General features: G+C 29.6%; 3 protein-coding genes across 6 annotated transcripts; 2 read left to right on the top strand and 1 right to left on the bottom strand.

Annotated features, from left to right (window-relative positions):
• Positions 1-48: 48 nt before the first annotated feature.
• On the top strand, positions 49-5,465 carry LOC126832985 (metallophosphoesterase MPPED2-like). The gene is made up of 5 exons (XM_050564056.1): positions 49-240; positions 1,458-1,645; positions 3,299-3,675; positions 4,364-4,590; positions 5,146-5,465. The coding sequence occupies exons 1-5, from the start codon at positions 192-194 to the stop codon at positions 5,283-5,285; spliced, it is 981 nt and encodes a 326-aa protein (XP_050420013.1). The 5' UTR covers positions 49-191; the 3' UTR covers positions 5,286-5,465.
• Positions 5,466-6,240: 775 nt separating this feature from the next.
• Positions 6,241-17,056, bottom strand: LOC126833031 (ras-related and estrogen-regulated growth inhibitor). 4 transcript variants are annotated; one of them, XM_050564141.1, is made up of 7 exons: positions 16,721-17,056; positions 16,394-16,652; positions 14,996-15,135; positions 14,084-14,230; positions 10,107-10,259; positions 9,155-9,278; positions 6,241-6,456 (listed from the first exon to the last, which is right to left on the bottom strand). In XM_050564141.1, exons 2-7 carry the CDS (start codon positions 16,485-16,487, stop codon positions 6,287-6,289), a joined length of 828 nt encoding a protein of 275 aa, XP_050420098.1. In that variant the 5' UTR covers positions 16,488-16,652; positions 16,721-17,056; the 3' UTR covers positions 6,241-6,286. The 4 variants fall into 4 exon arrangements, with proteins under 4 accessions (XP_050420098.1, XP_050420099.1, XP_050420097.1 ...); XM_050564142.1 differs by having other exon boundaries at positions 16,394-16,642; XM_050564140.1 differs by having other exon boundaries at positions 16,394-17,056.
• Positions 17,057-23,870: 6,814 nt separating this feature from the next.
• On the top strand, positions 23,871-27,475 carry LOC126833032 (circadian clock-controlled protein daywake-like). The gene is made up of 4 exons (XM_050564144.1): positions 23,871-24,158; positions 25,899-26,285; positions 26,446-26,601; positions 26,956-27,475. The coding sequence occupies exons 1-4, from the start codon at positions 24,077-24,079 to the stop codon at positions 27,105-27,107; spliced, it is 777 nt and encodes a 258-aa protein (XP_050420101.1). The 5' UTR covers positions 23,871-24,076; the 3' UTR covers positions 27,108-27,475.
• Positions 27,476-27,851: the final 376 nt, after the last annotated feature.

Below are 27,851 nucleotides of genomic sequence, written 5' to 3'. Positions count from 1 at the left end.
ATTATTATTTAGGCTAGGTGGGTCCGTTCATACGTGTTGATTGTGCGTAGTAAACATTATGTTATGCTGCGTGCATCACGCGGATCGTAGTGATTTAGTTTTAATAGAAAAAAAATTCCATATTAGAAGTATGTAAAATTTATTGTTTTATGAGTTTATAAAAAAAAAACTATACTGTGCACCCCAAAAGTATGAGCCGGTCGGACGCGAATTGGTGTGCGAAATTTCATCGGTTATTTGGTAAGTAAATTTGTAAGCACAGACCTAATCTGAGGGGAGGGGGTCAAGTGTCCCTCCAGATATTTGATCAAGAGGCAATAGTACCGTTTTGTCCCCCCTCCTCCGTTTAAGTTATAATTAAATTTATATTTTATCATAGACAAAAAAAACACAGCATGACGCTGCATTGACCATTATATTATAAATAATAACTAGAATAATAGTTTATAAAAGATAAACATAAAAACATTAAAATGATTCAGCAATACTCGTCGGAAGTCGGAACTGTAGGATTGAAGATCTAGGTATTCTAGATATTTGTTCTTGAAAATCTCAAGACAGTATTTAAAAATTTTTCTGAAATAAAAAATTGAAAGAAGGCGCGTCCATTCGTGGTCGACGACTTATGTTAAAATAAATTAATATATGTAATATACGTATAATTTTTAATGATTTTGTTGATCTTTGCAAATGTAAAATAAAAAATGTTTGATTTATTAATTTATCGAGGCATTTTAAGTTTTACTACTGCCTGCCCCCCTCTAAAATGTACTCCAAGTTATACCACTGTTTGTAAGTGTAGTATCTTTCACCGATAGCTTATATTAAATAGAAAAATGTTTCCATTTTCTTTTTTCGTGTCCAAATTTACTTGTGAAAATATTGTAACAAAAGAAATAGTTATAATATGACAGAAAATGATTTAACCTCGAAAATAAATGCTATACATATATTAAAAAAAAAAAAACCAGTACATGTTATAGGTATATATTTTAGTGTAGGAAAACCCAGGGTAAGGGTACAACACCTTATGTGTTTAACTCTTTCTATTATGTTGAATTTTTTAAGAAAATTCTCAACTTGCATGTACCTAATTTACTTAATTATAACAACCAGTAATTTAATTATTTTGTATAAACTACTTAAGTAGATTTAATCTTAACAAATTTTAGTATTTTAATATTTTTTAATAAATGCAATTTATTAGGGGCAAAATGGGACAGTCCCGTTACGCCCTTCATAGACAAATAACTTTCACTTGAATACTTTATCAATTATTAATAACATTACACAAAACTAAACTACTAAAATGTATCTATAAATATTAGCCTTGACTCGACTGTTAACCAGATGATAACAATAATGAAGCCGATTGGCAAATCGAAATCCCTTAAGCGAGTTGGTTGAGATATTATTTTATTTTGTACTTACCTCGATTTTACTGTAATACATTTTAGCTTGTCACGTGTCAAACGTCAGCGAAAACGCTAATAGCAAAATTGAGTTTACTGAGGCTTCGGAATTTGGTTTGAGCGTTCATCCGCTGACCGAGAGCCCGTCAAAAGCATGGAGAAAATGTAAAAAAAAACAAAAATCCGTCAAACTTGAAAACTTCACTCCCGGCGGACCAGTGGAAGATGACAAAGTTTGTAGACTACACCCATTAAATATATGTAAAGCCTTTATGTAAATTCGGTACCTTAGACCAAGTCCCTGGTTTTACCCATTTATGTAAAAATAAAAATCCCTCGACAATTGAGAACCCAATCTTTGAACAGGCTAAATCCACCTGTAAATGAGTAGTTTTCCAGAGGATTCGGTCCGTCTGATCAGGTCTTCTGGTCTTTCAAAAGATTTATAGATTTATTCAACGCAGTTCCTGGTGGATCTTCACACAAGGGGTGTGCGAATATTCAAATTGTCGAATAAATTCGGTATGGATTCACTTAAATTTATTAGAAAGAAAAAAAATTCTGAATAAATTAAAAAATTTGAATTATTCATTCAACTAAATTCAAAATAGTTCGAATATTTTTTAAAAAGTGCTGTAATTTCAAGTTGAAAAATGTGTACATTTTTTGGGTGTTCTTCAAGATTTTGAAGGGGTGGACTTTTTAAATTTTTGGTCCAATAAAGTACCTTTCGGTTACGATTTCTGATCGATAGAGTTGCTACTAGTGATGGGAAAATCCGGATATTACGAAGTTCAAAAAACCGGAGTTTTAAACTTCGAAATTCGAAATCCGGAGTTGTAGTATTCGAACTTCGAAATCCGGATTTCGAAGTTTTCGTTATAAATCCGGATTTCGAAGTTATCATTATAAATCCGGATTTTGGAGTTTTCATTATAAATCCGTAGATTGGATTTCAATTTTTTTACAATAATAAATAAATTATATTAGTTAATTATTTAATATTATGTACAACGTGTTTATGTACACAAAAATATTTAATTATTTAATTGGTAAATTAGGTATCTGTTTTTATAGTTATAAGAACATTATGTATAAACACGATTTACAAGTCTCAATGACACTTTTATAATAGATTAGAACAATAAGTTGTAATAATATGAAAAATACACAACACATATATATATATATATATATATATATATATATATATATATATATATATAAATAAATGAGGAAAAATAAAAAAATACAGCATACTTACTTTGTATTTAAACTAGATTACATATATGAAACTTAAAGTTCGTTAGAAACATATAACTTAGGGTAATTTAGTTGAAGGAGTCCGATAATAGCATTTCATAGAGGATTAAAAGTCAACTAATTTGAACAATTTAGTCATCTTGTACTGCTGAATTAGTAATTACAAAATGGCTTTATGAATTTTTAAATTGGTAATTTGGCTTTTTATTTAAATCCAGGTTACGGTTTCTGAAATTCAAATTTTGAAATCCGGATTTGTCATTAAACCCGGATTCTTCGTAAAATCCGAATATTTTTCATTGAACTTCGAAAACCGAAAACCGGATTTTACGGATTTTAAGTAAATCCGGATTTATTTCCCATCATTAGTTGCTACACGAAGAAATCGGTTCAGTGGTTTAGAAGACATCGTGGGTCCAGACACAAAAATAACCATGAACATATTGTAAAAACAGCACCTGCTCAGTTCCTCATAGAAGCTAAAGGAGTTTGAATTACTCTATTAATTATGACTGTTTTGCGGAAATTAATCTGCCCAACCTCGGATCCGTCAAAAAATCCTCTAAATCCTAAAATACAGCTGAAACGTTGGGCAAGATGTTTTGTAATCATTTTCTTCTAAGGTCAGGGTTGTGTGTATGAGCGACACGCATTGTAAGACGTCTATAATGCCATTCGATGTGCCTTCTGGTGATATATTCATTCATGCTGGGGATTTTACTAACTCCGGAAGTCTGGACGAAGTGGTGGAGTTCAACGAGTGGCTGGGCACTCTACCCCATAAACACAAAATAGTAATAGCCGGAAATCACGAGCTCAGCTTCGATCCGACGTTCACAAGACGACTGGAATCATACGATTTCGCTGCGCTAAGGTTTGACCGAGATCAAATCGAAAAAGTCAACAACCTTAAAAACATCAAACAATTTTTGACCAATTGCGATTACTTGGAAGACTCTATGGTCGAGCGTTTTGGCCTGAAAATATACGGAACACCATGGTATGTGACTATATTTATTAAAAAAAAAAAAACGAAACAAAAAATGTTGTCCAATCATGTGGTGTACTAATATTATATTAGTCAATAAGAGTTCACTATAGATTTTATTATTTTGTATGCATAATAATTATTGGAAATGACCCTAAATAGGCCTGTAAATTGAGCCGTAAAATTAAGTATAATTATATATTTGAATTTCCTTAATTCTCAAGGTCAGTTCTGCCGTAAGCATATTTTGTATTATTCATTATTTTCAAATAATTTTTTGAAGACCTTTACGAAATAAAAAAAAAACATTTGACGTTAAACCTTTAGTTCAAAATTCGACTACTTCCTCTACGCTTATGTAATCCAAATTAAAATAAACAATTGCTGTGTTAACTAGGGGGTGGCTATAGGTAGTAGTTTTAATGTGACGCTATCAGAAAAACAAAAGACAGTCTGTCCAGTTAGAAGGAAAAAAAATACCGTTCAATATATCGTGGTGATAAGTTTAGAGGATTAAAAAGGGACCATCTTTAAAAAACCCGAAGAAAAGCTTCCCCTAAGTAGTAAGTCGTAGCAAGGGGGGGGGGTGGGCGTTTTGCTCAAAAAGGGACAATCCCCGTTAGTAGCACGTGAAATAAGAATCTCTACAATTCATAGTGAGAAGATAATAATTTGCTAAGTCTATCCAATTTTTGTGCAGGCAACCAGAGTATGGAGGAGGTGCGTTCAACTTACCCCGTGGTCGACCGTGCTTGGACAAATGGAATCTAATACCTGAAGGTGTCGATATTCTCGTTACACATTCACCGCCATTGGGCCATGGAGATCATTGTTGGCCAGGCGTTAGAGCGGGTTGTGTAGATCTTTTGGTTACCGTTCAAGAGCGGGTAAAGCCAAAATACCATGTTTTCGGTCACGTACACGAAGGTATGCCAAAATCCAGAAATATTTAAAAGATCTATAGTGTGATTCCACTCGAGACCTCTAGGCTGACCGAGGAAGAGGTGGCTGTAATATAGTACAAGAGGATCTTAAAGCCCTGATAGTACAAGAATGGAAAAAAAATGGTTCTAGATCAGTGGACATTTTCAGCAAATAATTTTAAATAAAAAAATTTAATTAAATATTTACATTTACCATTTAGGTTCCAAAAATCGATAGAGCTCTGGAAAATACTAGAAAAGTTAAATATATTTGGTAATTTCATGATAATATTGTAAAATAACTTGAGCAAAAATATTTTCCAAAAGACAAACTAGAAAATTGCAATATTTTTTTAATTGTCTTGTCATTAATGAATTGCCTTGTATAGTACCTCTCGAATATGAATTCTTAAGAAATTACAAATGACCTTGCTACTTCACACCCCTCGCCTTTTTTTTTTTTGGTCAATTTTGCAATTACTAAAACCACGTCTGTAGTTCGTATTTTTTAAAAATGAATTTTTTTTCTAAAAACTACGTTTGAACATTTGTGTTGCAGGTTATGGCGTAACAACCGACGGAAACATAATCTATATGAATGCGTCAAGCTGTAACTTAAGATACTTGCCTGTAAATCGTCCAATAGTTTTCGATATCGCACTTCCTAACTGTATCGCTAAAACTTTATTTTCCAAGTAAAAATACTGATATTTTGTTTAACCCTTCACTGCATAATGTTCCATATATGGAACAATTATATTTATTATTTATATCTGCTCATGCTATACATCTTTGTATGCACAATGTTCCAAATTCTTTAATTAGCCTTTTTCATGAAACCAAAACTTAAATAAAAATTATTTTTATTTTTTAAGTAGTATTAAGTACATTTATAGCACATGGTTAAAAAAAAAAAATTTTAAATAAAAGATATTTTCAACTATGAGCTTTCGGAATTATACAAATATATATTTTTTTGTATGTATCTAAATTTCTGTGAGAAACCTTTTTTTTTTTTTAAATTAACTTCCAAGTGGTATTATGCAGTATACAATTTCGTTTAAATATTTCAGTTTGCATTTAAAACAATGTAAGAACGAACTTCATTATAAATTATAATCAAACCCCACACGACAATTATATATTTCTGAAATAATTTAGTTTATTTTTAAGTTAAAATTTTAAAAATATTACTGGATTATATGTTTTGATTAAACCACAAATAAAATTATTTAAAAATAAAAAATAAATAAATGTACTCGAATAATTGTATTTATGATTTTAAAATTTCTCCGTTTTAAGTTAGGTAATTGTGTTATCATAATAAATTCACTTTAAAAAAAAAATCATTTATGTACTTAATTATTTTATTATAATATTTTAATAATTTTTGAAGTACATTTTTTATTCGATTACGAATATTATTCAAACGTTATTAAAAAATTATCGAATAAAAAAAAATAACTTTTCATTTCAATCAACACGTTATTCGTTTTGATTTGGTTGTTATTTATTTTCATTTTACCACAGGGTATCCTCAACCGACATACGTCACTGGGTGCTATAGTACCCATGTATCTGTTGATGCTCTAGTTTATGGATACTGCACACCTTAAAAGACACAATAGGCAGACAAATAATATTTTTATTATATAATTATGCATACAAGCGCTTTTGCAATAATGATAATAAATAGTGTTTTATTTTTTTGTAACGCCGCAAATACTACCCCTCGAAGACGAATTTGGCAAACCTCTGTGCTTAGAATTGTCGGATCGCATTGTCATGTGACCTTCAGTCGAGGCCCTTGCTCTGAACTCGGGTGTATCTTCGGGTCGATTCGAACTGTCACCAAATACCAGTGGCCAACCTGATGTAACAATAGTAGAATATTTTTAATCATTAACCCTTGTCGATACAAAGCAAAAACGATACAGGCGGATAACGTTGAACAAATTCCAAAATATTATTGTAATATAATTTGCATACAGCCTGTATTGTATTAACCCGTTAAAAAACAAATTTTCCCAAGTGAGAAATATGCTTTTAATTTTGAGAAAATTTTGCATGTTATAGCCCAGTTCAATGTGTACCTTCAGTCCACTTTTCTGACCACGGGTACCAAATGCAAGCTCGAAGTAAAATTCCAAACTTTGAAGTTACTTATACATTATAAAACAAATTATGAATCAAAAGAGTATAGTTTAGTGTGTCAGAATAAAAAATAAAATGTTGAAACTTTGACCTTGAGATTTATTTTAGACTAGATTCTGCAAGAACTTGAATTTTTCAAATTTCATTGTACAGTTGAAGAGAAATATTATTCTTGGGCTTCGATCAAAAATGTTGACTCATAATTGATTACTGTGGGGCTTTGTTTGTGGGGCGAGTGGTAACTTATCTTTTAAACAATACTTCTCAGTTACAATTTCTGATACATATATATACTTGCTACATCAAGCAATGTGTTCATCAGTTAAGATAAAAAAAAACACATCATTGCAAAACCTATATCTATTCAATTACGCGTCGAAGCTAAAAGCAATTAAACACAAGCAGTTTATTTTGGTAATCATTATGGACTAAGGGCGTAAGTCGTCTAGTCATGGCAATAAATATTATTATAGGACTTCAAAATTATAAAAAAAATATATTTTGAGAAATCATGGCATACGCTTGAGCATGTATTAATGCGATTTATCTGTTTAAAAAAACGTGTACTACCTATAACAAAATAAAATTTAACGATTATATTGAACAAATCTAATTTTATTTTAGTATCGTCGTGTACAATCAACAGTAAAGTTTTATAGCATGAGATTAAAATATTTATAGTTAAACCTCAAGTCATGTAAATATTTATAGTTGTTATTAAGTTATTTTTAGTACATATTTGTACTCACTTTTTTTTTACTTATAGACTAAGTAAACGATTCGAAGAAAACGACAAGATATGCATTTTTAAAAAACAAAACATTCGAATAATCATCACTTTTTCAGGTTTTTTTCCAATTCCTAGAAATTTAGGAGGGCGACTTTCAATTTTTAACTCCCCTAAAAGTATCTTTCAAAAAGGATATCTGATCAATTGATGTGCTACTTAATTAAATCAGCCAAAACCCACTACGTTTTCCACAATAAATTGAATATCAGACTACAGTTTTGTAATTTTTAATACACTATATTGGATTTTACATGTTCAGTTTTTAATTTTTTCAAAACGTTAAATAGGTACCCACTTATTTGTAGTGATTTTTAGTCTAAGTATAGTTTAAATTAATAATAATAAATAAACAGAATTTCCCTACCAGATACCATAATGGAAATACCCTCTTTGTATAATAGGTGGATCTGAATTTTATGTCATATAATGTATTACATGGTCTTACTCCACGAGGAAAGCCAATAATATACTTATTGTAATGGTTTTTTCTATCTAAAAAATGTAGATTTTTTCGCTTCTTGTTTTATAAGATAATGATGAAAAAAACAGTAATAAGGTACTTGATGGTTTTACCTACAAAATCATCTTACCAATTGATGTCACCAGACAGTAGAAAGTGGTTGTGTTGCAAATATGAGATATATTTCATGGACAAACAAAATATTTGTCAACAATTTATCTTTCGCTGTAGCCTGCAGTAAACATGAAAAATAATTTCTTTATGCGATAAAAATAATTAAAAAATTGTTGGGAAACTTTAAAATAGATATATATAAACCTTTATACAACATTTTTAAAAAATAGTCGATTATTCCAAACTTGAGTGCAGGGGTGGAGACAAATGGGGCTGAAGCACCTCCTATATGTGCTTAAATTGTATGCATTAAAAGTGTATGTTTATTCAAATTTTACTCCATGACAATTACTTATAAGTTATATTATGTGTTTTAAGTGATTTTTTTCTAGATTTTCCTTTTTTTAATTTACTAGATCCGCCATTGCTTGAGTGAGATACACTTTAAATACAATACTACTTATATGCCGGGTAATAGCAATAAATTATCATAACCTTTTCGCTCAGAAAGGGTAGAAACGCTTTCATTATTTCGCTTTGTAGTTTGACTTAAGGTCTAAAAATTAGGCTGAAGGTAAATAAAATATAGGTAGGTATGACATCTAACATTTTCTCAAAAATCGGTTTTCTATTTTTTTTAAATTATAGACAAACGATCAACCCTAAACGTATTCCCACTAAAACTAAAAATACGAATTAAATCACATTTTTGCGTTTAAAATGATTTTATAGGACTTAAGTTTTCAATACTTGTACTATCTAGAAAAATCGCTTTTCATCACTTTCGGCTGTAACGATTCCTATAGTTCTGTGACTGCATCATTGACCTATCAATCACCTACCTAACACCATTGATCCATTGTGTTGGATTTTTCAACTTACATCATTACAAATAAATAAAAATGGTAACAACAATAGGTGAAATTCGAATAACCATAGGATGTGTAAAAAATATGGATTTCAGTTCCTATCCCTGGCCCTTAGACTTAAAATTATTTATGCTATTTTAATTGTATCTAGCTACTAGTTCAAGATGAAACTAATATTTACTTATGAACTTCGAAGCCGAATTGAACAACGCTTCAGCACCGTGATCGCTCGATGAACGTTTCAGTTTAGGGTTTTTCGTCATCGTTCTCCAAGACATGTAAGCTTCCTTGAACACAGCGAACGCCTTGGGGGAAATGATTAGGGGAAAACAGATTAAAAATGTTTATATTCTATAGGGTGATCCATATAATGTAAGACACTCATTTTCTAGGAAAATATGAATATTTTCCCCTACACTACAGTCCTACATATTTTACTATATTTTTTAATACTAAGAAACTTGTATCTTCATCCTTTATACGTAAAACGAGTATGACCTGGACCTGGTTTTTTTTCAAATGGGAACATATGTTTTTAATTATTCCATAAATATTTAAACGAAAAATTAAAAATGGTAGCGTTTGATTTTTAATTTTCATCAACCTGTTCGTTTGCTATGACTTTGTAACAATATTATATTTTCACTTATAATTGTTTTCATATTAAACCTAAGTTAAAGCAAACAAACAAATTTATGTAAATTAAAAATTCAAGCGCTAGAATTTTTTAAGACAAATTTATCTACAAAAATAGGTGGTTACACTTGAAAAAAAAAGTCAACAAATTTTCTGCATGCAGGGTGATCATTTTAGTTGGGAGGGGGGTAAAAAACAAAAAACAAATGAGAAAAATTGATATCACATAATGTATAAAAACATTATGGGAAAAAAAAATTAATTTCTTATTAAACCCGTATGAGATATTGAGGGGTTTCATGATAAAATGTTCGCCCTGTGTAAGGAATGAAGATAAAAACGTTCAAAGTATTTAAAAATATAGCAAAATATGTACCTACAAGTATAGAGAAAAAAATACATCAGTCGGATCATCCCTGTATAGCGGGTTAGGTTAGATGTGGCAACGATGACAGTAGCAACACCATTACAAGTTTTAAGTCGAATTCACAGCTCACTTGATCGACGTTTTCTCGGACAGAAATTTCGTGAAACGCCACACAACCAAGTTCCTGGCATCGTCTTCTTCCCTCGGTAAACGACACCATCCGGTCGAACTGTTGGTCTACTTTGTTGCCCACCAATATGACGGGTACATCAAACGTATGGTCCTATAATGTGGCAACAATTAAACCGGATGAAAATTATCAGAATAACGATCACACCCCCTTAAATATAAATTTACTTCAAAAATAAAAGCTAAAGTATATTGTTTTCCAAGGATGTTTGTACCAATGATTTGTCAGAGGCTTTGTTTATTATTTATATTCTATTTTTGTTTATTATTACCTAATATAAAAAACCTCCAAGTATTATCCACTCAATATTTAAAAAGTATGAGCACTGTATTTAGTTGTCGCTTTAAAAACAGAGTATCATTTTGTTATACTCTATACACTAATATTTTGTTTTATTAGTAGCAATAATTGTTATTTTATGGCGGTTCATAATCCAAATGGGTTTTTTAAATATACATTATAAACGCCCAGATTTGGCTACCCCGAGTACAACCAATAAGGAATTATTTATGCTTTGCACGACCAAGTTGCAAATTAAAATACTTTTGATTAGCAATATATTTTTACTGAATGTGTTTGGAAAAAGTATGGTTTTTTTACTACATTTTTCACCAAAGGTTGTCACGATTTTATTTCTGTAGAAAACAGAAACCAATTTATTGGCCAATATTACTACGTTTTATTGAGAAAATATATGTGTATAACAAGTGAAGTTCGGTTGAGATATTTTATGAAAACATTTAAACAGTTTAATATATTGTATTGTTATTGACTCGTGAGCAGTGAAGTTAATATACTCTACCAGCACAAATGATTAGTTGAGTATAAGAAATATTAAAAAATAGGGTTTTTAAAATCTAAAGTCTTAGTAGTATACAAAATAATTAATTTAGGCTTCGAGGCGGACAAAAACTATGCATATTATATGTATATTGATTATAGAAATTATATTTTAGACACATTTGAAATATGAGTACTCATTAAGGTTTTTTTTTAGTAAATACCAAATGGTAAAATGTATTAAGCTTTTCCGTCATTATGTTTTAGGAAACAAAACGGTTTTGAGAAACAGATTAAAAAATATACTGTATCCAAACAAAACCCAAGGATTTGCGTCAAAATACGATAAACAAAAAATATGCTTATTTATAATGACTGCATTAGAACATAAATCATAAACAGTATTATTATGTTGTATGACAGCTCAAATATTTAAAAATAATAATACTTAATCATAAGAAATAATAGTATGTGTAAGTACTTATTTACAACATAAAAAGAAAATATTCAGTAAACTGAAAAAATGTTTACTTAAATCTTTCTTATATTTTTTGACCTTGAACTTTTCTAACGTTTGAAGAGTACTCAGGTACACACAACAAAATGTCCAATTAATTTTAAAAAAACGCTAAATCATCAAAATTATATCTATACATTTTTTTTTTTATAAAAATTTCTGACCATAATTTTTTTTTTTTGAATTTGTCATTGTAAAACAGTTTTATTAAACATAATTTAAAATAATGACGTAGTCTAAAAATTATTTAAAAATATTGTCACATCATAAAAAATTGTTTAAAATGTATGAAAAAAGGATACAATATAATATTTTGTATTTGAGCTTCATTAAACTGATAATAAGGTTGTAAATATTTTTTTCGGCTGATGAATTAACGTTTCAAAAATATAATAACAAAAATATATCTGTAAACATATTATTTCGTTTCACTAAATGGTTTTCAACATTAAGAAAGTTTGTATGAGATTATTTTGTAGTTTTAAATTACAAATTAAGAAATAAAAGAAAATAATTATTAATAATTAATAGTAATTAAATACGATTGTAATGAGTATTAAAAAATAATATACTGACAATTTATCAGGTAATTATTTAGTGGTAATATGTGGTAATAGTAATTTAGAAAGAGTTAACCTATCATCGTTTAAGTAGTTGAAAAAAACTAATGCAACAGATAAAAATATTTTCTACTTAAGTGATGCTGTTAGTTGTATATTTGAACTATTCAGTTATTTATAATAATAATGCAGTAACTGATGCTTTCATATACAATTATTATGTTTCCTAAATTATAAAGGTTTTTATTTTTTAATTGCAATTTGAAGTTTATGTGCATAATATAATAGTACACTTATGTGGATTTAATTTGCATAAAACATAATATTAAACAATCCGGTACATAAAGGTACGCGAGATTAATGTCGCATTTAATGAGCTGTTCAATGTTACAAAAAGAGAATTTAAGTAAAACACATTAGATTCCTGTCTATTATGTATAAATATTTAAAAAGGTTAAAAGAAATAATGAGTTATAGAGCATAGTAAGTTATTCATTATAAATTATAATTTGTTGTTTACTACATTTTATCGTTGTGTACAAAACACGTCTGATATTAACTGGCTTTTAATATTTATAAAAAAAAAAAAATACCAAAGCTAAAAATTTTAATAAAAATATTATTCTTGCCTTTTAATTTGTTACAAACGTGTAGCTTGTCGTTATATTATACACAGTATGGTTAAGTACATGATACGGTACAAGGTTTTATTTATTAACACGACCTTGATGCATAACATTTTTTAAACAGTGTTAATGGTATAATAAAACACGAATTTAAGTTTTAACAAATATAAGGACTCCCAAATAACATATTATAACAATATCAAACGTCAACATCAAGGATCATGCCAGTAAGAATTATAGATATTAAATTAATAAAGTCACACATAAATTAGGCAGTATTATATTTTATCCGACAAATTTTAATATTATGTGGCATTCATTTTTGACATCTGACAAGTGACAGACTCTGACAAAAGATACTCATCTTTAAAAATCGTTGAAAAACCAAATCGAAAAATTGTGTAAAAAAACAATACTCTTTTAACGAAGAAATAGTTTTTAAACTAGTAAAAACATTTTGTAAATAAACTATTAGTGATAATAATTCGTTTACAATAACTTTGTAATAATATTATTGATTTTTATTAGAACGTTTAACACATGCGTATCGTATATACAGGATGATTTTTTTATCGTGGGCCAGTCAATATTTTATTGGGTTTAATAATGTACTAAAAATGTTGACCTTGACAGAACTTTCTGCGACTTTTCATATAAGTTTGAGCCCTCCAGCACAAGAATTGAGGAAGTTATCAGTACTTCAATGTGGTTCTTGCCTATCGGTCGACCCAATATTTGGCATTAGATAATTACCCAAATTGCCAACGATTTCAACAGATTATAATTAATTTATAGAATTCTGAACTATTTTAGGTCCACTCTTGTACCATTAAATATTTACCAAACGGATATTTTATAATAGTATAAACACTAGAGATTAAGATTAGAATTTTTAAACACTATTTTTGGGTTATCTTCGGATTTCAAAATACTCAATATTCAATAGTAGTCAATACTCAATATTGACTACTACAATATTCAATGGTTGCACGCATGTTAAAATATAATACGTTTAGTATGCATAACGTGTCCAAATGATATAATTATTATTGTTGCCGTCGCATTACTTTGACATTTTTAGCGCTTCAAAAATTGGGCAGTTAACACAAAAATTAATACTAATTAGCACGCCTAGTTAAAATTGACGATGACATAAACAGCTCTGCACTTTACAACCAACTTACTTTATTGCCATATTTACGCCTGTTGCAATGTTAATAAACGAATAATAATAATAATAAAAATTTGATATCTCCAAACATAGGAAGTTCTCTGTTCTTACTCTTAATCTCTTTTTTGCTTAACTTCAAATTTAGTGTTCTAATATATATATATATATATATATATATATTAGAACGTTATCTCTTCAATGCCTCCCTCCCTTCATCTAGTTTAACTCCTAATATTATACTAACTTTTGTGAGTTTGTCTTACTTTGGCTGTAAGTCGACGTTTCTTTTTGTTGTAATTTATTAAGAATTTTAATCTGCTACAATCGTCAAACGAGCATTTGTCCGTAATCGAATATACCAAAATGAACACTTCAGCCCAGCGCATGTTGAATTCCAGGTTACAAGATTTCTAAATAAAAATTAAAAAACTAAAATAATATAATATTTAAAAAATTATATTATTTATTATAACATACAACAATAGGTGAACATCCAATAGATAAGTGTGCATTTGAACTAGAATTATTAGTTATTATTAATATTCGTTTAATTTACTTAAATAAGCGGAATGTTTATAACTTAAGAGCTTAATAGTAAGCCAAAGACATTTTTAAAATATATTTATAATATGAGCAGTCAGAAAAACGAGATCAAAGGTCGAATAAAATAAATTAAAAACACACATAATATTATGTAAATCAATCCAGAATTGGATAATAAATGTTTTGATTTGTTTTGTATATTAAAACACGTTTTTTGTATTAATGTATAAAAGACGATCAATACTTTGATTAAAGTAGTAAAGTGAAGTTACAAAATAACTGGGTTATGTCTGGCATTGCCAAAGATCTAACTGTCTGCGTTGGCTAACATATTAAATATTACTATACTGAATCTCAAAAAAAAAAAAAAAAAAAATGTAGACTTCAACTTGTAAAGAATATTTTTAAAAACACTGTAAAGTTATAAGTTAGCGTTTGGGAAAAATAAAGTAACATATACTATACTCTGTTCCGCGAAAGAACGGTACTGCGCAAAAACCAAAACGCGTTACTGCTGTTTACTTTTGTCTGCGCATGCATACTCGAGGGTAATGCAGTTCGGGTTTTGGGCAGTATCGTTCTCTCGTGAAACTCAATGTTTTCCCTTGCCCAATTTTTGTTCTTTAGCTTACATCTTGCACGTAACCGGCCGTGTCCAGAATTTCGAAATTTACCGTTTCCGATTCTATGTTGACCTGGTGAGAGTACATTTTCTCCAAATTCGGATCATAATCGCCGATGAACTTTTTAGTAACGAACCGCACGAGCAATGCTAACAACAATACAGGAAAAGCTGTTATTATAAGTATATATTTTTTTTAGTACCTATTTGTTAATGTATAATTATTTTTCTTAAAAGGGCAAATATTTTGCTATCATGGCATAGCCTAGGTAAAAATGTCCATGCACAAAAACATCCAGATGAAAATATGTCCAAGTACAAAAATGGTCAGGAAAAATATGATCGAGTACCGAAATGCCTAAGACGTTTTTAAATTTAAAATAAGTTCCTAAGTTAATACTTGAATTAACAGTATAAACATTTTCAATATTCAGGAGACAAATATTTTATAGTTTTATTAGGTCAATACTATAAAGAAAAAACCACAAGCAACACTTTAGGTTTTATTATATAGTAAAGAAATAAAATATTTAAACAAATCCTTAACCATAATAAGATTATAGAGTATTATTTCCCATCATATAGCTACCATGTTGCTTACTAACAACAAAATATTAAAAATGGTGTTTCAGAATAAAAATAAGTGTTTATTCACTTAAACAGGCTATAATTTGATGTATTCTTAATATTACTTCTTTCTAAAAGATAATAGTAAAAATGACAAAATGTAGAATTAGTATTCCTAATATAGTTTATATTATGCATTAACACTGATAGAATATATAATAAACCAAACGAAAATAAAAAAGTAAACAGAATACTAATATTTTTTTATTGTGTCGGTTGACATCACTCATCAGACATGTTTTGCAGTTTTTCAAATTATAATAGTTATATAAGCTAAAAAAAATTTCTAATGAATTCCTTGTTAGTATTTTTAAATGGTAATAACTGTTAAAAGTCAATTAGCAATATAGATATTTGACTATCCAGGAATATAATTTGTTATTACTAAATATAATAAGGATTTTCCTTAATTGAATAGTCAATTTTGAAAAGGAGTTACGTCTCTAAAATTAAATTGTCCCAACGTTCTAATAGGTGTTCTTTTTATAGTAGGATGTAGTAAAAAACCATTAAAAAAAATATAACCTGCTATATGCATTGAGAAAAAAAACCGGACACCTTTTTGAAACTGACTGATATTTCATTGAAAATATCGTAACAACATAAAATTTGGATAATTCTGCATAATAGTAAAAATAACATGGGATTTTGTTTATACGTATAATTTTCTAATAAAAATAATTTTTGACATTTTGTTGTACTTGGACATTTTTGCCACAAACGGTCAAGCAGTCTTTCGAAAACCGTCTTACAGGATATTATAATAATGTTATTTATTCACCAGTTTTTCCCACTCCCGGCTGTCCCATGATCATCACTTTAACTGGTTTCTGTTTGGAAGCCAGGCCAATTTTATTGTACAATGTCGATGTCATTTCACAAAAGAAACTGGGAAGCGTCTCCAAGGTTCACGGATAACCCCTTTGGGTGCAACTTTACCCACACACGACAGTATATGATAATAAAATAATACACTTATATACAACGTCGCCCTTGATCCTCTCCTGTGGCCGACCTTGTGTATGGACAACTGCAGTATACTATGTGTGTTATTATACCGGTAACCGGTGTGCGTTTTAAGTGTGTAACATTAAAATGGTATACGTACACAAATAATAATGTTGCGTCGAATCGAATAATTGTTTTAGTCTCTTCGAAAATATAATACGGTTTGCCAATTTTACACTTTTCGGCCGTTGCCTGAATGAATAAAACCGCACGTATGCAAGTATATTGTTGTGAAAAAGGAGAGCACACCGCGCCGTTGATTACACCAGTAGACCAATAGACTTTGACCGGCCATCGCGCTGATGTTTTATCATAAAGTCCTGGCTTGTGTGTGTGTGCGTGTGTGTGCGCGCTTACTATTTAAGTATAACAATGTATGCACATATTGTGGTCACTGGACGTTAATAATGTTTTCAGACACTGACGTGGACACGTACCTAAGTCCTACGCAGTGTGCACTGTAATTAATCGAGGTGACACGTCCTCTGGAACGAACAATAATAATCGGCTGAAGTTAATTTATGCGGATTTCTGGAAACGGACGTGACGCGTTGATCGTGTACAGCCGACAGTATAAACAACGTCATAGGCCATAGCCATATCTATCATTCGACTTGGCGTATAGTATAATAACACTACACAGACACACACACACACAGAGTTTGCAATAATAATAGACCTATCAATAGACACACTGAACGGTCAACCAGTAGCGGATCTAAAGAAAAAACGGCCATTTAAATTCAGGAGAGAGTTATTAACGCCTTAATTAGCGTTCTTTTACCAAAAATCAAAATGCATTACCTCATAGTAAAATGGGGAGGTCGCAACTCGCAATAAGTAAAATATTACCAAGTAAGCGAAAAGGCGAGATTCCCTGAGAAATATTTTTAATTTTGTTTCACCACCATGTGGTACAACATAAGCCTTATCAGTTACAATATTATCATGAGAAATTAGATTTTATCTATTGATCTGCATGGTTGATAAAGATCATACTGTTCAGTGTTTAAAAACTTATAAAAAAATGATTTATTTAAAGTGTTCACACTATCGATCGGCCTCTTGATTACTTTCTTACTAAGTACAGGACATTATATGATGTTACAGCTCTATAAATTGGTACTCTACGAGTAAACCTGAAAAAATTCGGCAAGTAGGATTCCTGCATTCCAAACCTATGGTTTTTGTCCCTTTAAATACTACAGGTTTTAAGTATCGAATTTAATCACAACAATAATGGAATGGACCCAATAGGTACACACAGGCCAAGACCCATTCCATCTCTATCGGTTTATTTTCAATACACATATATAAAACACTGACGTTTAAGTTGTACCACTCGCCATTTGCACATTTATGTAAGTGGGATCAGTTTTCAAAACTATCGGAGTTAGAACCATTTAAAGCTTGAAAAAAATAAGTACTTGTTGTTTTCTAAAAAAAAACTATTATAGAATTGCAAAAATATATTATAATATTTAAACTATTTCAAAGAAACGGAAATAAAGAAAAATCATTTACCCCTCCCGGAGGTAAAGTAAATAATAGTTTTGTAATACCTGTGGCATGCAGACAAACGTCACTGGCAAAAAGAGCTAAGCAATTAAGCTTGCAAAATGAAACACTCTATAATGTGTACAAAACTCCCAGGTTAAAAAAAATACTCAAAGCCTCATGGAAGATAACAACTTTTAAGTATATACACCCATAGCTTCAATATGATCTTATTTGACCTAAGTCACAAATTTAAATCTCTGTCAAACGCTTCGTTTTCGATATACATATATAAGTAGCCCAAACTAATTACTGCGGTCGTTTGATCAATGTGGCTATACTTTTATTTTGTTTTATAAATTATCGTTCTATAAAATAATTAATATATTATATAATATATTAATACACAAGTGTTGCTTAACTTTTTTCTAAATACCGTTCTATAGTTCTATTAAATGCAAATATTTCGGAGAATTAATTGAACTGTCATTTTATAGTTTTGTTTTATAATGCCATACGTTTTATTCTTCCGGTACCTAATTTAAACGATTTATGAGAGGCTTTCCTTGGATCGGGATTTCATATGCAAATTACATAGGTATTCATATTTTTGATGGAAACAAATAAAAAGAATACAATAACTAAAATTATAGCAAGTTTCAGGTAGTGTATTTTGTAAAAAAAATACGGTTTCTAATTATACATGTGTATATAATCCGAGGGCTTCAGCTTCCCCAGTGATTTTTATTGCTATACTTAATGCTCCACTAATTAGTCATTATCGATAAAATACCAAATGATTATTTGCGACCTCGATCCGGTTAAGTCATGCATCTCTGGTGTATAATAGTAATAATATGATATAATGTCAAAGCTGTTATTTTTCTCTCATAATATGCCTACCGAGATATATTTTTTTTTACTTCCTCGAGAATTCCATTAAAAAACGATCAGGTAGTTAACATTTTTATTATCGTTATGATTATTATTACCGGTGAGTTTATAATATGCGATAGAACGCATTCGATATTTGCGTGCGATCAACCTTGGAACATTTGACGTTTCTTAAAAGTAATATTTTGAAAATCTTGTAAACGGCATGTACAATATGTCAATACCTATTGCAGCTGTTGGTTGTTGGGTTAGAAATTCAAAGTAAAAGTCAGCGGTAAAATTATTACCCCGGAAAAGAGATGTCCATAATATTATGTACCTACCTATGTGATGTATCGTGCAAATACTACTGGAGTGGTATATAATGTGTGTAATATATTATTATACGTACCTACCAATGGTACCTGCATAATGTCCAATGCCAACTGGCTAAAAATGTATGAAACACTTAGTGACATTGGGAATAATGTGTATGTTTCGTTCGACAAAATATTACCGAGTTTTTTTCTTTCCGCAGATTATTGATTACTGGATAGGAATACTTGAGGCTATATATGTTATTTTAGTGGTATGGCCACAAAAATAAAAATAATAATAAAATTTGTTTCGTTCGCCTTGAACAGGAAGTTGGCGTCGTTCATTAGTGGTTTTAATATTCAAAATATATTATTGATTTATCGATTTTTTGAATAAAAGTAGCAATGTTTCAGCATAAAAACCGTTTAGCTTCAAAATAATTCCATAAAAATATGTTAAGCAAATTCGTTCTATAAATGCAACCTAACCTAACCCACACAACAATTAGGGAATATTTTTATTGTGTAAATATTTAGTTTTAACGTTATTCGAAATATTATAAAGTAACATATTTTATCAATACTTATGTTACTTTACACGTTGTAAACGACATATTTAAAAAGTATTGTTAGCATGTTGTAAATTAAAGTTTTTATATTATTGTCGTTTAAATATGCGTTAACTTATGATATAAAGCAGCAAAAAAAAGGCGTCCTAAGGTTTATGGTTAGGTTTATTAGTAGATATGATCAACATTATATAAAGATTTTAGTTTTAATACTTTAAAAAGAAATAACAAATTTTGCGTTTGCTGTTTATAATATAATGTGATAAGCGTGGCCAATTATTGTTAAAATATTTTAAAAGTAATCTAAGATGTTTTTATTTATTTAAATATTATTAGTTGATTTTACAAAATTAATCGTGAAGTTTATACCATACAATTTAATTTCAAATGAGTAGTTATTTTCTTATGGTCACTCACGTACCTAAATAAATATACATCATAAAAAATTTAAGAACAAACAAGAAGATAATTGTTTAAAACAATATTATGTTCAAAAGAAAGTGAAAAACATGTTTAATTATACATATAAAAAAAAATAATTATTATACATTTTATGGGTTTTTAAATCCGATATTGGTGTTAGCGAGTAGATGTGAGTTGGGAGATGAGTAATCCTTGAATAATGATAGTACTTAAAAAAAATTACTGCTTAATAAATAAAATTGCAATGTTAACACGTACGACCTTGGCAATGATAACAACTTAAATAATCAGTCGTTTATTCTAAGAAGTTTATTACAATTTACTTAAGTTTTTTATTATAATATAATCTTATATGCTATTTCTTTTAAAATTCGAAAAAATATATTAATCTTAGATCAACTGGGGCATTTTACATGATTTAATATTTATATATATATATTTTTTTTTTAAGTATTAAGCTGTTTTATGATTTGTGTTAGCTTATTTATATTTATTTATTTTTAATGGGAAGTATTAACATATTATAAAAGATAACTTGTTAATGTCCTTGTATTTTTAATCAATTGATCCAACATTAGGTTACAATACAGTACTTACCTTATTTTTTATTCTGGCTAATTAAATAAGTTATATTTATTTTTATATTTTTTGAAAAAAAATTATTTTGTCTCATCTTGTAGTAGTGTTTTCTTGATCCCAAAACTAGAAGCAGTAATTAGGAGGTTTTAGTGTGAGACAAGTAACCTGTATTTAAAGTGTATAAATTACAAATTTAAAAATACAGTACAGTTAGAGAATCTGATGGCTTCTTTATTAATTATTACCAACAAGCAATTTAAAAATAATAATACAAGTCTAGAATATGTGGTGGAAGTGATTTTTTTTTTTATAAATTTACTTTACTTCTTTGTATTTTAATTAAATGCTAAAAATTGTGGAAAATTAAAACAAGACATCATTCAACATTGTACTAAATTGTTAATATTTGTTTAAATGTCTTCTTAATTGAATGTACCATTTTAAGAGCAAAATCGGTTAGTATATTTTGTTCAAGTTACTACAGTTATTCTAGCTGTTATTCAGTGATAATATTATACCTATATTTAAATAAAAATAAAATGTATTATCCAGACAACTTACTTTTGTCAATTGCCACAATATTATTAGTAGAAACAAATTTTGATAAATTATCGTAAATTTATACGAAACCGATGGTTGGATTTTTCTAGCATTATATTTACTGAAATATAGGTAGATAATTCTATTTTTAATAATGATAATTTTTTTTTCAATGACACGGTTATTTTATGTGGTTAGTACTATTTTGACGATTGTTAGTAATAATAAAGCCATTAAACGGTACTATCAGTACAAGTAATCTTTATTTGTTTTAAATAGTTTTTTGGTGGTTTGTTTTATAATTTCTTATTTTATATCTATAACAGCTGTTCCTTTTCTCAATGAATACAAAATTTGGTAACATTTGCATTGTGCAACGTTTAATTGTATAATTTAAGGTTGTACCTAATTAAATATTAATATACAGCGGTATTTTATACGGTCACACGGTACATTTTAGGATATAAATCGATTCGAAATTGACAAAGTATATTTTTTAATTAATAAAAAACATTTTTATTAATGGGTTTTATAAGCAAATAATATAACAAATGTAAACTGCTATATCGATTTTATTATTTGGCAAGTCTATAGATCAGAAATCGTACCTATGAGGTATTTAAAACAGCCAATCTTTTTTAAAAATTCACCCTTTCACCCTCAAAATCGAGAAAAACATCTAAAATATATTAAAAATGTCAACTTAAAGTTATGGCGCGCCATAACTTTTTTAAAAGTTCCAATATGCAGTGAAAGCCCAAAAAAATTTGAAAAATCCTTTGCTTAAAAACTGTTTCTTGATTTTCGTTTTTTTAATTGTAGTTTTAGAACTTATGGCTGAACATAAGATAAAAAGTTGATCGACGTGGCGTTGTACGATTTTTTACTACAATTTTCTCAACAATCTCTAGTCAATTATTTTTTTAAAAAGGAAAAATCAACTCATGATCTCTTGAATCAACAGGTATTAGAAAATAATTTTCATTTTATTGTTAATTATCACACATAGACAACAGATAATAAATATACATATTCGATTTGTCCTAATCTTATGTTATCCGAATGTTAAAAATGCTAATTTAAGCGCATTAATATCTTACAAAAATTTTAAATACTTGTATAATATGTAGTTTCGAATCAGAGCGTTTTGTATGAGATTGATGTGATCACTTAGGAAGACTTTGTAAAAGGCGTGTACGTTCTTACGCCGGTATAGTGTTGATAACATATTCTTAAGTAGACGACATACCACCTATTTATTAAGGAGTTGGTATAGAAAACTTTTTGAAAAATCTTAAATGTCAAACTGTGATGTGTAATTATTAGTTCAGTAATTAGGACTGTTCATAGTTATTTTACAGTTGAAAACATTTATTGTAAAACAAATTGAGGAGACGATTTCAGAGAGAACATTATAACATACGATTAACATTATCTATAACGCATAGGTCAACATGATGAATGCAAAAATACATTTTTTTTAACTTTTTTAAATCTTAATAAATTTAATTTTTTTTAATGTTTTGTCCTATACAAAAATGACTGTGATAGTCTGAGAAAAAAAATGGCAACCAATAAAGTATCCTCATTACTAGAGACTGGAGTAATATTATTCTCCTAAAAGAGCCAAAATAAGATTCTCTCAAGAAGTTGATAATTTTCTTCTTATATTTTATAAAAATCGTAGTAAAATATGATTTTACATAAATATAATCTCTTAAATTCAAAATATGTTTTTATATGCAAATATTTTTTTTTTTAGGTACATTAAAGTAATTACAACTGATGTTTAAAGGTTACTTAATATGATAAAATTTATATATTTACTAGAATAATTTTTTTTCTTTTATTTGCCAAAAAGTATTAAAAAAATGTTTATTTTATTACTTGGAAATTTTACAAAATAAACAAGAAACTGATATAAAATATAATATATTATTACTTTGAAAGAAAAACTTTAAATGTACATTTGAACGTCAATAATAACAGATACTACAATATTCTCTAATATTCTTCATTGTACGAAATATTCTTTTGTCTTGAAATATTTTCAAGTTTCACAATTCGTATAATTTCAAACCGCCGTCTGACTGCGTAGACTCAACAAAACAAATATGCAAAATAATATTATTCGGACTTCTACGCATTACTATGTATATTAATAAGTATAAGTTCAAGTTGAAACTTTAAGTTAAGATTTTTCGAAAACATTCCTTATGCTTTACTCCTTAGAAATGGCCCGAGTAGCGTCGTGAAAACGAATTAGCTGTTGTGTTGTTTGCGTGCGCGAACCGATTATGATTTATAATTCGGGTAGTAAAGTGACGCACTGTTCAGCATTCTAAGACATACACGAATTTTAAGAACACCGTATAACAGCTATGTAATGTGATCGAAACCAGTTTTCGGGGAGGTCACCGCCAACATCCGCGCAAGTATAAAAGGTACCCGAGCACGGGGATGCGGCATCACACAATCGACGGTTTCAGTTTCAGAAGTAACTTCGGTGTATCTAACCTACCCGTTAAGTTTTTTCAAAACTCACACACCTCTCAAGAAACATAATTCGCACTGTCTTGACCCGAAATCGATATTATTTCGACATCACATTTTTTATTTATTTTTGTATAAATCCAAAATAATATTTTCTTTTAAAAAATGGCGAAATCGTTGCTGGTCTTCAGTGTGTTGTTTTTGGCCGTTGTTGCTTCTGTCATTGCAGCCCCGACTCCTAAGAAACGTAAGTACCGCACTTTCTGTTGAACCTATTAGATATTTCATTTTTTTCTTCTGATACCTAAAACTTTGTTTTTTCTACAAATCGAATTTAATAAAAATTGATTACTATAGATTTGCACATAAAATAAATTCAAAATTCTAAACCTACAAACGACTTGTTAGTAGTACTTTTATTTTTTTAATAATGTACTTTGTGTATCCGAAAAATATATTATTTTCAATCGTAAGTGTTCTTTACAATGTTTGGAAATGTATGTTAAAATTGTATCAAAGTTTATTTTTTTTTATTTATATTTTATATTATTATGGTTTATGCTTTAAACTATATTAAAGTTTCTTTGCGGTTTTAATATATTTTTCGTTAAAAACATTATAACAGCTCTTTTTAGCTTCAACGCGCTATTTTGAACTGTTAATTTCGTTTCTAGTAATAACTATTTTATTTAATTAGTAGTACAACAAAATTAGTAAAACCGTATAATCAAAATAAAATTCCACACAGACATTTTTAAATGAGATAAAATATTTTATAACTAAGTTTCTTTTTCATTTAAAAATTACGTGTCGAAGAAAACATAAAATATATTTTTATCAAATTTTCAAATAAGAAAAAGAGTTAAAATCACTTAATGAAACATATTCGGTAAATATTTATATCATATTAAAATATTATCAAATAAATTTAAAATTTTCAAAAATGAATAACTTGTTTTTAAATTTGCAAGTAAAACATATTATCGCCAGAATGTTTTAACAACATTTTACTAAATGCTAAATATTAGTTTTTTTTTTTAACAAAAATCGTTTTCTTTGAATACGTTTTTCAATTTCTATGTTTTATGCAAAATTCAGTACTTTATTATTTAAAAACATGATTTTATGATTATTGTCAATTGCTGCGTGTTAAAATTAAACATTTATTTATTTTCTCTAAGCTCTCAAATCTAATGGAAATACATTTGCTGTTTTCCCATTTTCCCCTAAAAATATTGATAAATGGATATAATTATGTAATGGCGGTCAATTTGGAAAATTGTTACAGTGCTGTTTTATAATATTATTAAGCCAGTAAAAACTGTTAATTAAAAATATGGTCAGCCGACGGCATTCGACAGTGATGAATATCATATTATTATTGTAAACAATGTGATTAAGTTCACCGCGGTAACGCATTAAGTGTGGGTAATGTAAAACGTTCCCGGAAGGTATTTAACACTGTCAATCCGGTATACCGTCCAGGCAAGGACAAATCCTTAGGTTTAATCGTTCCTGACAGATTCTGCTTAAACCGATCAATAACAACCGCGGTCACTCTACACACACATTAGACGGTTTGATGGCATTGGAAGGCGATTATACGATTTACAGACACAATAATAATAATAATTAACATCCTATATAGAAAAATGTTTTAAAATTTTTCAAATTCAAATGTAAAAAAAAAAAATATATACATGCCTTGACAAAATGTATGTATGACAATCATACAATCGTAGTATATTATTTCAAAAAGGCGTTTTTTTTTTTGTTACATCCTTTTATGTCTCTTTAAACTTTCTTCGTGTACCTACTTAACAAAAATCAATAAACGAGTTACCGTTTTCATTAAGATTAAGTTCCCCTCCGCTCCTTGAAAGAAGCGGATAACGTAATATAATTGATGGTCGATTTTTTTTCTTACCAAACCGATGCTTGTGTTTTTTTTTGTTGTGGCGATTATAATGGTTTTTATTGTTTGCAGAAATCTCGTTCAATGTATGCAAGAAAAACGATCCCAACATCGACAAGTGTCTGAGGACGGCCGTACAAAACGTCATCCCGGACTTGGGCGAAGGTTACCCTAAACTCAGGATTCCGGCCATCGAACCGTTCGAGCTGCCGTCGTTGGAAATCGACCACGGCAAGGGATCCAGCAAGTCGGTCAGCATCGACCTGAAGATGAAGGACGTCAAGATCAACGGTCTGACCAGCACAGTGATCGATTCCTTGAAGACCGACCTGGACAACTACCGACTGAGCGGAAAGATCAGTTTCACCAAGCCCCTTGAAATCACGGGTCACTACACGGTCAACGGCAAAGTGCTCGTGTTGCCCATCACCGGCAGCGGACCTTGCACCATCGTTCTCCGTAAGTACCGTCAGGCAAAGGTTAAACTGCCACACAAAAAATTCTTTAGACAAATTTTCTCCGATCCGGTGTACGAAATGTCTACTATTGATTTACTGCAGGCTAAAAAAATACAAACGCCCGCTTTAATTAACACATTTTTTCACGTTGTTGTTTTTAGATGACCCGAAATTGGACTTGAAAGAAGTGGTCGCCACTCCGTACGAGAAGAACGGCAAGACCTACGTCCAAGTCAAGAAAATCGACTTGAAGTTGACGAGCGTTAAGAAATTGAACGTCAAATTGGAAAACCTCTTCAACGGAAACAAACAACTCGGTAAGCACGTTTTAGCTTTGCACAGAACCTACAAATGAATTAGTGTACCTAACTATATTAATTGAAACGGGCGAGAATCAAAAGAGTAACGTGACTTTTGCACAATATGATAGGAGATCAAAGTCAAAATTATACTTTCAATGTTTCTCATAGTATTGATTATGTTTATTAGTTTTCTATAATATGTTTCTATCGAACATTGACAAATACGGATAGAAGCGGAAGATTTTATTGGTTTTCACCAGTACCCTTTTTCGTTCTCACCTCTTCAATTAACTACTTATCGAGATTAAGTAAACGATAGCGATTACCTTAGTCTAACACTCGGTTGTTTTTTTTTTCTTATTCTTTTAGGCGAAAGCATGAACTCCATCTTGAATGAAAATTGGTCAGTGCTCCTGGAAGAATTGCAACCCGCATTCGAAGAGGCAGTTGCCGCCATTGCACAAGATATTGTCAACAAGGCGCTCCAGAAGACCGCCTACTCGGACATCTTCCCCCAGTAGTCCGCTGTTCGCAGTATTTCTCAAATTGTTTCCTTATACCAAAAAATTGTATTATAATTTTTTTTTTACTAATTTAATTTAAACTCACGTTTTAACGTTACCTACCCGGCTGGATGCGCTAGAGTAGCTCGACAAATATGTCTTTTGTGATCGACGCAAACGAGATACTCACATATTTATATGATGTACAGCGACCGAGGCTGGCGGGTAACTTATTTAATTTATATATGAGAGTCTCGTTCTGATTCTTTGACGACTCGAGGTTATTTATTTTTTAAAAGTTAAATACTTTTTTTTTTCTTTTTGACCTATTTAAAGTTATTTATTTAAAAAAAAGAAATAAATTAAATTATTAATATAAAACATAATACGACCGTCTTGTTATTTCCCACTTACCTATTTCATTTGTGTTGACTATTAAGTGTTTCAAAGAGTACAAATAGGCATACTCGTACCGGTAGTTAATCATTTCCAAAATTGTATACAGTCATACGATGTTATGGTTGAAATTTTATTTTATTAAATGCCGACACGTTGTCGCCTTAACCTTCGCATAGAGGATGTGAATAATCACCTGAATTTACAATAATGTTCAATGTATAGTTGAATACATTGGTGTGGTGGTAAGTCCATATAGGCATTTCACATATTGCTCGTCAAGTTTAAGAACATCTTGCAGTATATTTTCAACAACACAAAGACGAGGGAAATCGCTCAAAATTCAACACATATCGCTGTTGTTTA

Source organism: Adelges cooleyi, unplaced genomic scaffold (assembly GCF_023614345.1).
Source record: "Adelges cooleyi isolate 19-005CV unplaced genomic scaffold, UGA_ACOO_1.1 ACOO_flye_CR_arks_rails_tigmint_CR_PRNA_168, whole genome shotgun sequence".
Taxonomy (NCBI): Eukaryota; Metazoa; Arthropoda; class Insecta; order Hemiptera; family Adelgidae; genus Adelges; species Adelges cooleyi.
Note: the sequence above shows the minus strand (reverse complement) of the source record. Positions and strands in the feature narration are given on the sequence as shown.

Bases quoted from the DNA above. Each gene is read 5' to 3' on its own strand.
- LOC126832985 (XM_050564056.1), top strand. From the start codon at position 192: ATGAGCCGGTCGGACGCGAATTGGTGTGCGAAATTTCATCGGTTATTT. The intron at 1,646-3,298 runs GTTTGTAGACTA...TTTTCTTCTAAG, and splicing joins GACCAGTGGAAGATGACAAA to GTCAGGGTTGTGTGTATGAG. The intron at 3,676-4,363 runs GTATGTGACTAT...ATTTTTGTGCAG, and splicing joins AAAATATACGGAACACCATG to GCAACCAGAGTATGGAGGAG.
- LOC126833031 (XM_050564140.1), bottom strand. From the start codon at position 16,487: ATGACATCGACATTGTACAATAAAATTGGCCTGGCTTCCAAACAGAAA. The intron at 9,279-10,106 runs GTGAGCTGTGAA...ATTTCCCCCAAG, and splicing joins TCCGAGAAAACGTCGATCAA to GCGTTCGCTGTGTTCAAGGA. The intron at 6,457-9,154 runs GTAAATATTAGT...TTGTTACATCAG, and splicing joins TTCGGCTTCGAAGTTCATAA to GTTGGCCACTGGTATTTGGT.
- LOC126833032 (XM_050564144.1), top strand. From the start codon at position 24,077: ATGGCGAAATCGTTGCTGGTCTTCAGTGTGTTGTTTTTGGCCGTTGTT. The intron at 24,159-25,898 runs GTAAGTACCGCA...TATTGTTTGCAG, and splicing joins AGCCCCGACTCCTAAGAAAC to AAATCTCGTTCAATGTATGC. The intron at 26,602-26,955 runs GTAAGCACGTTT...TTATTCTTTTAG, and splicing joins CAACGGAAACAAACAACTCG to GCGAAAGCATGAACTCCATC.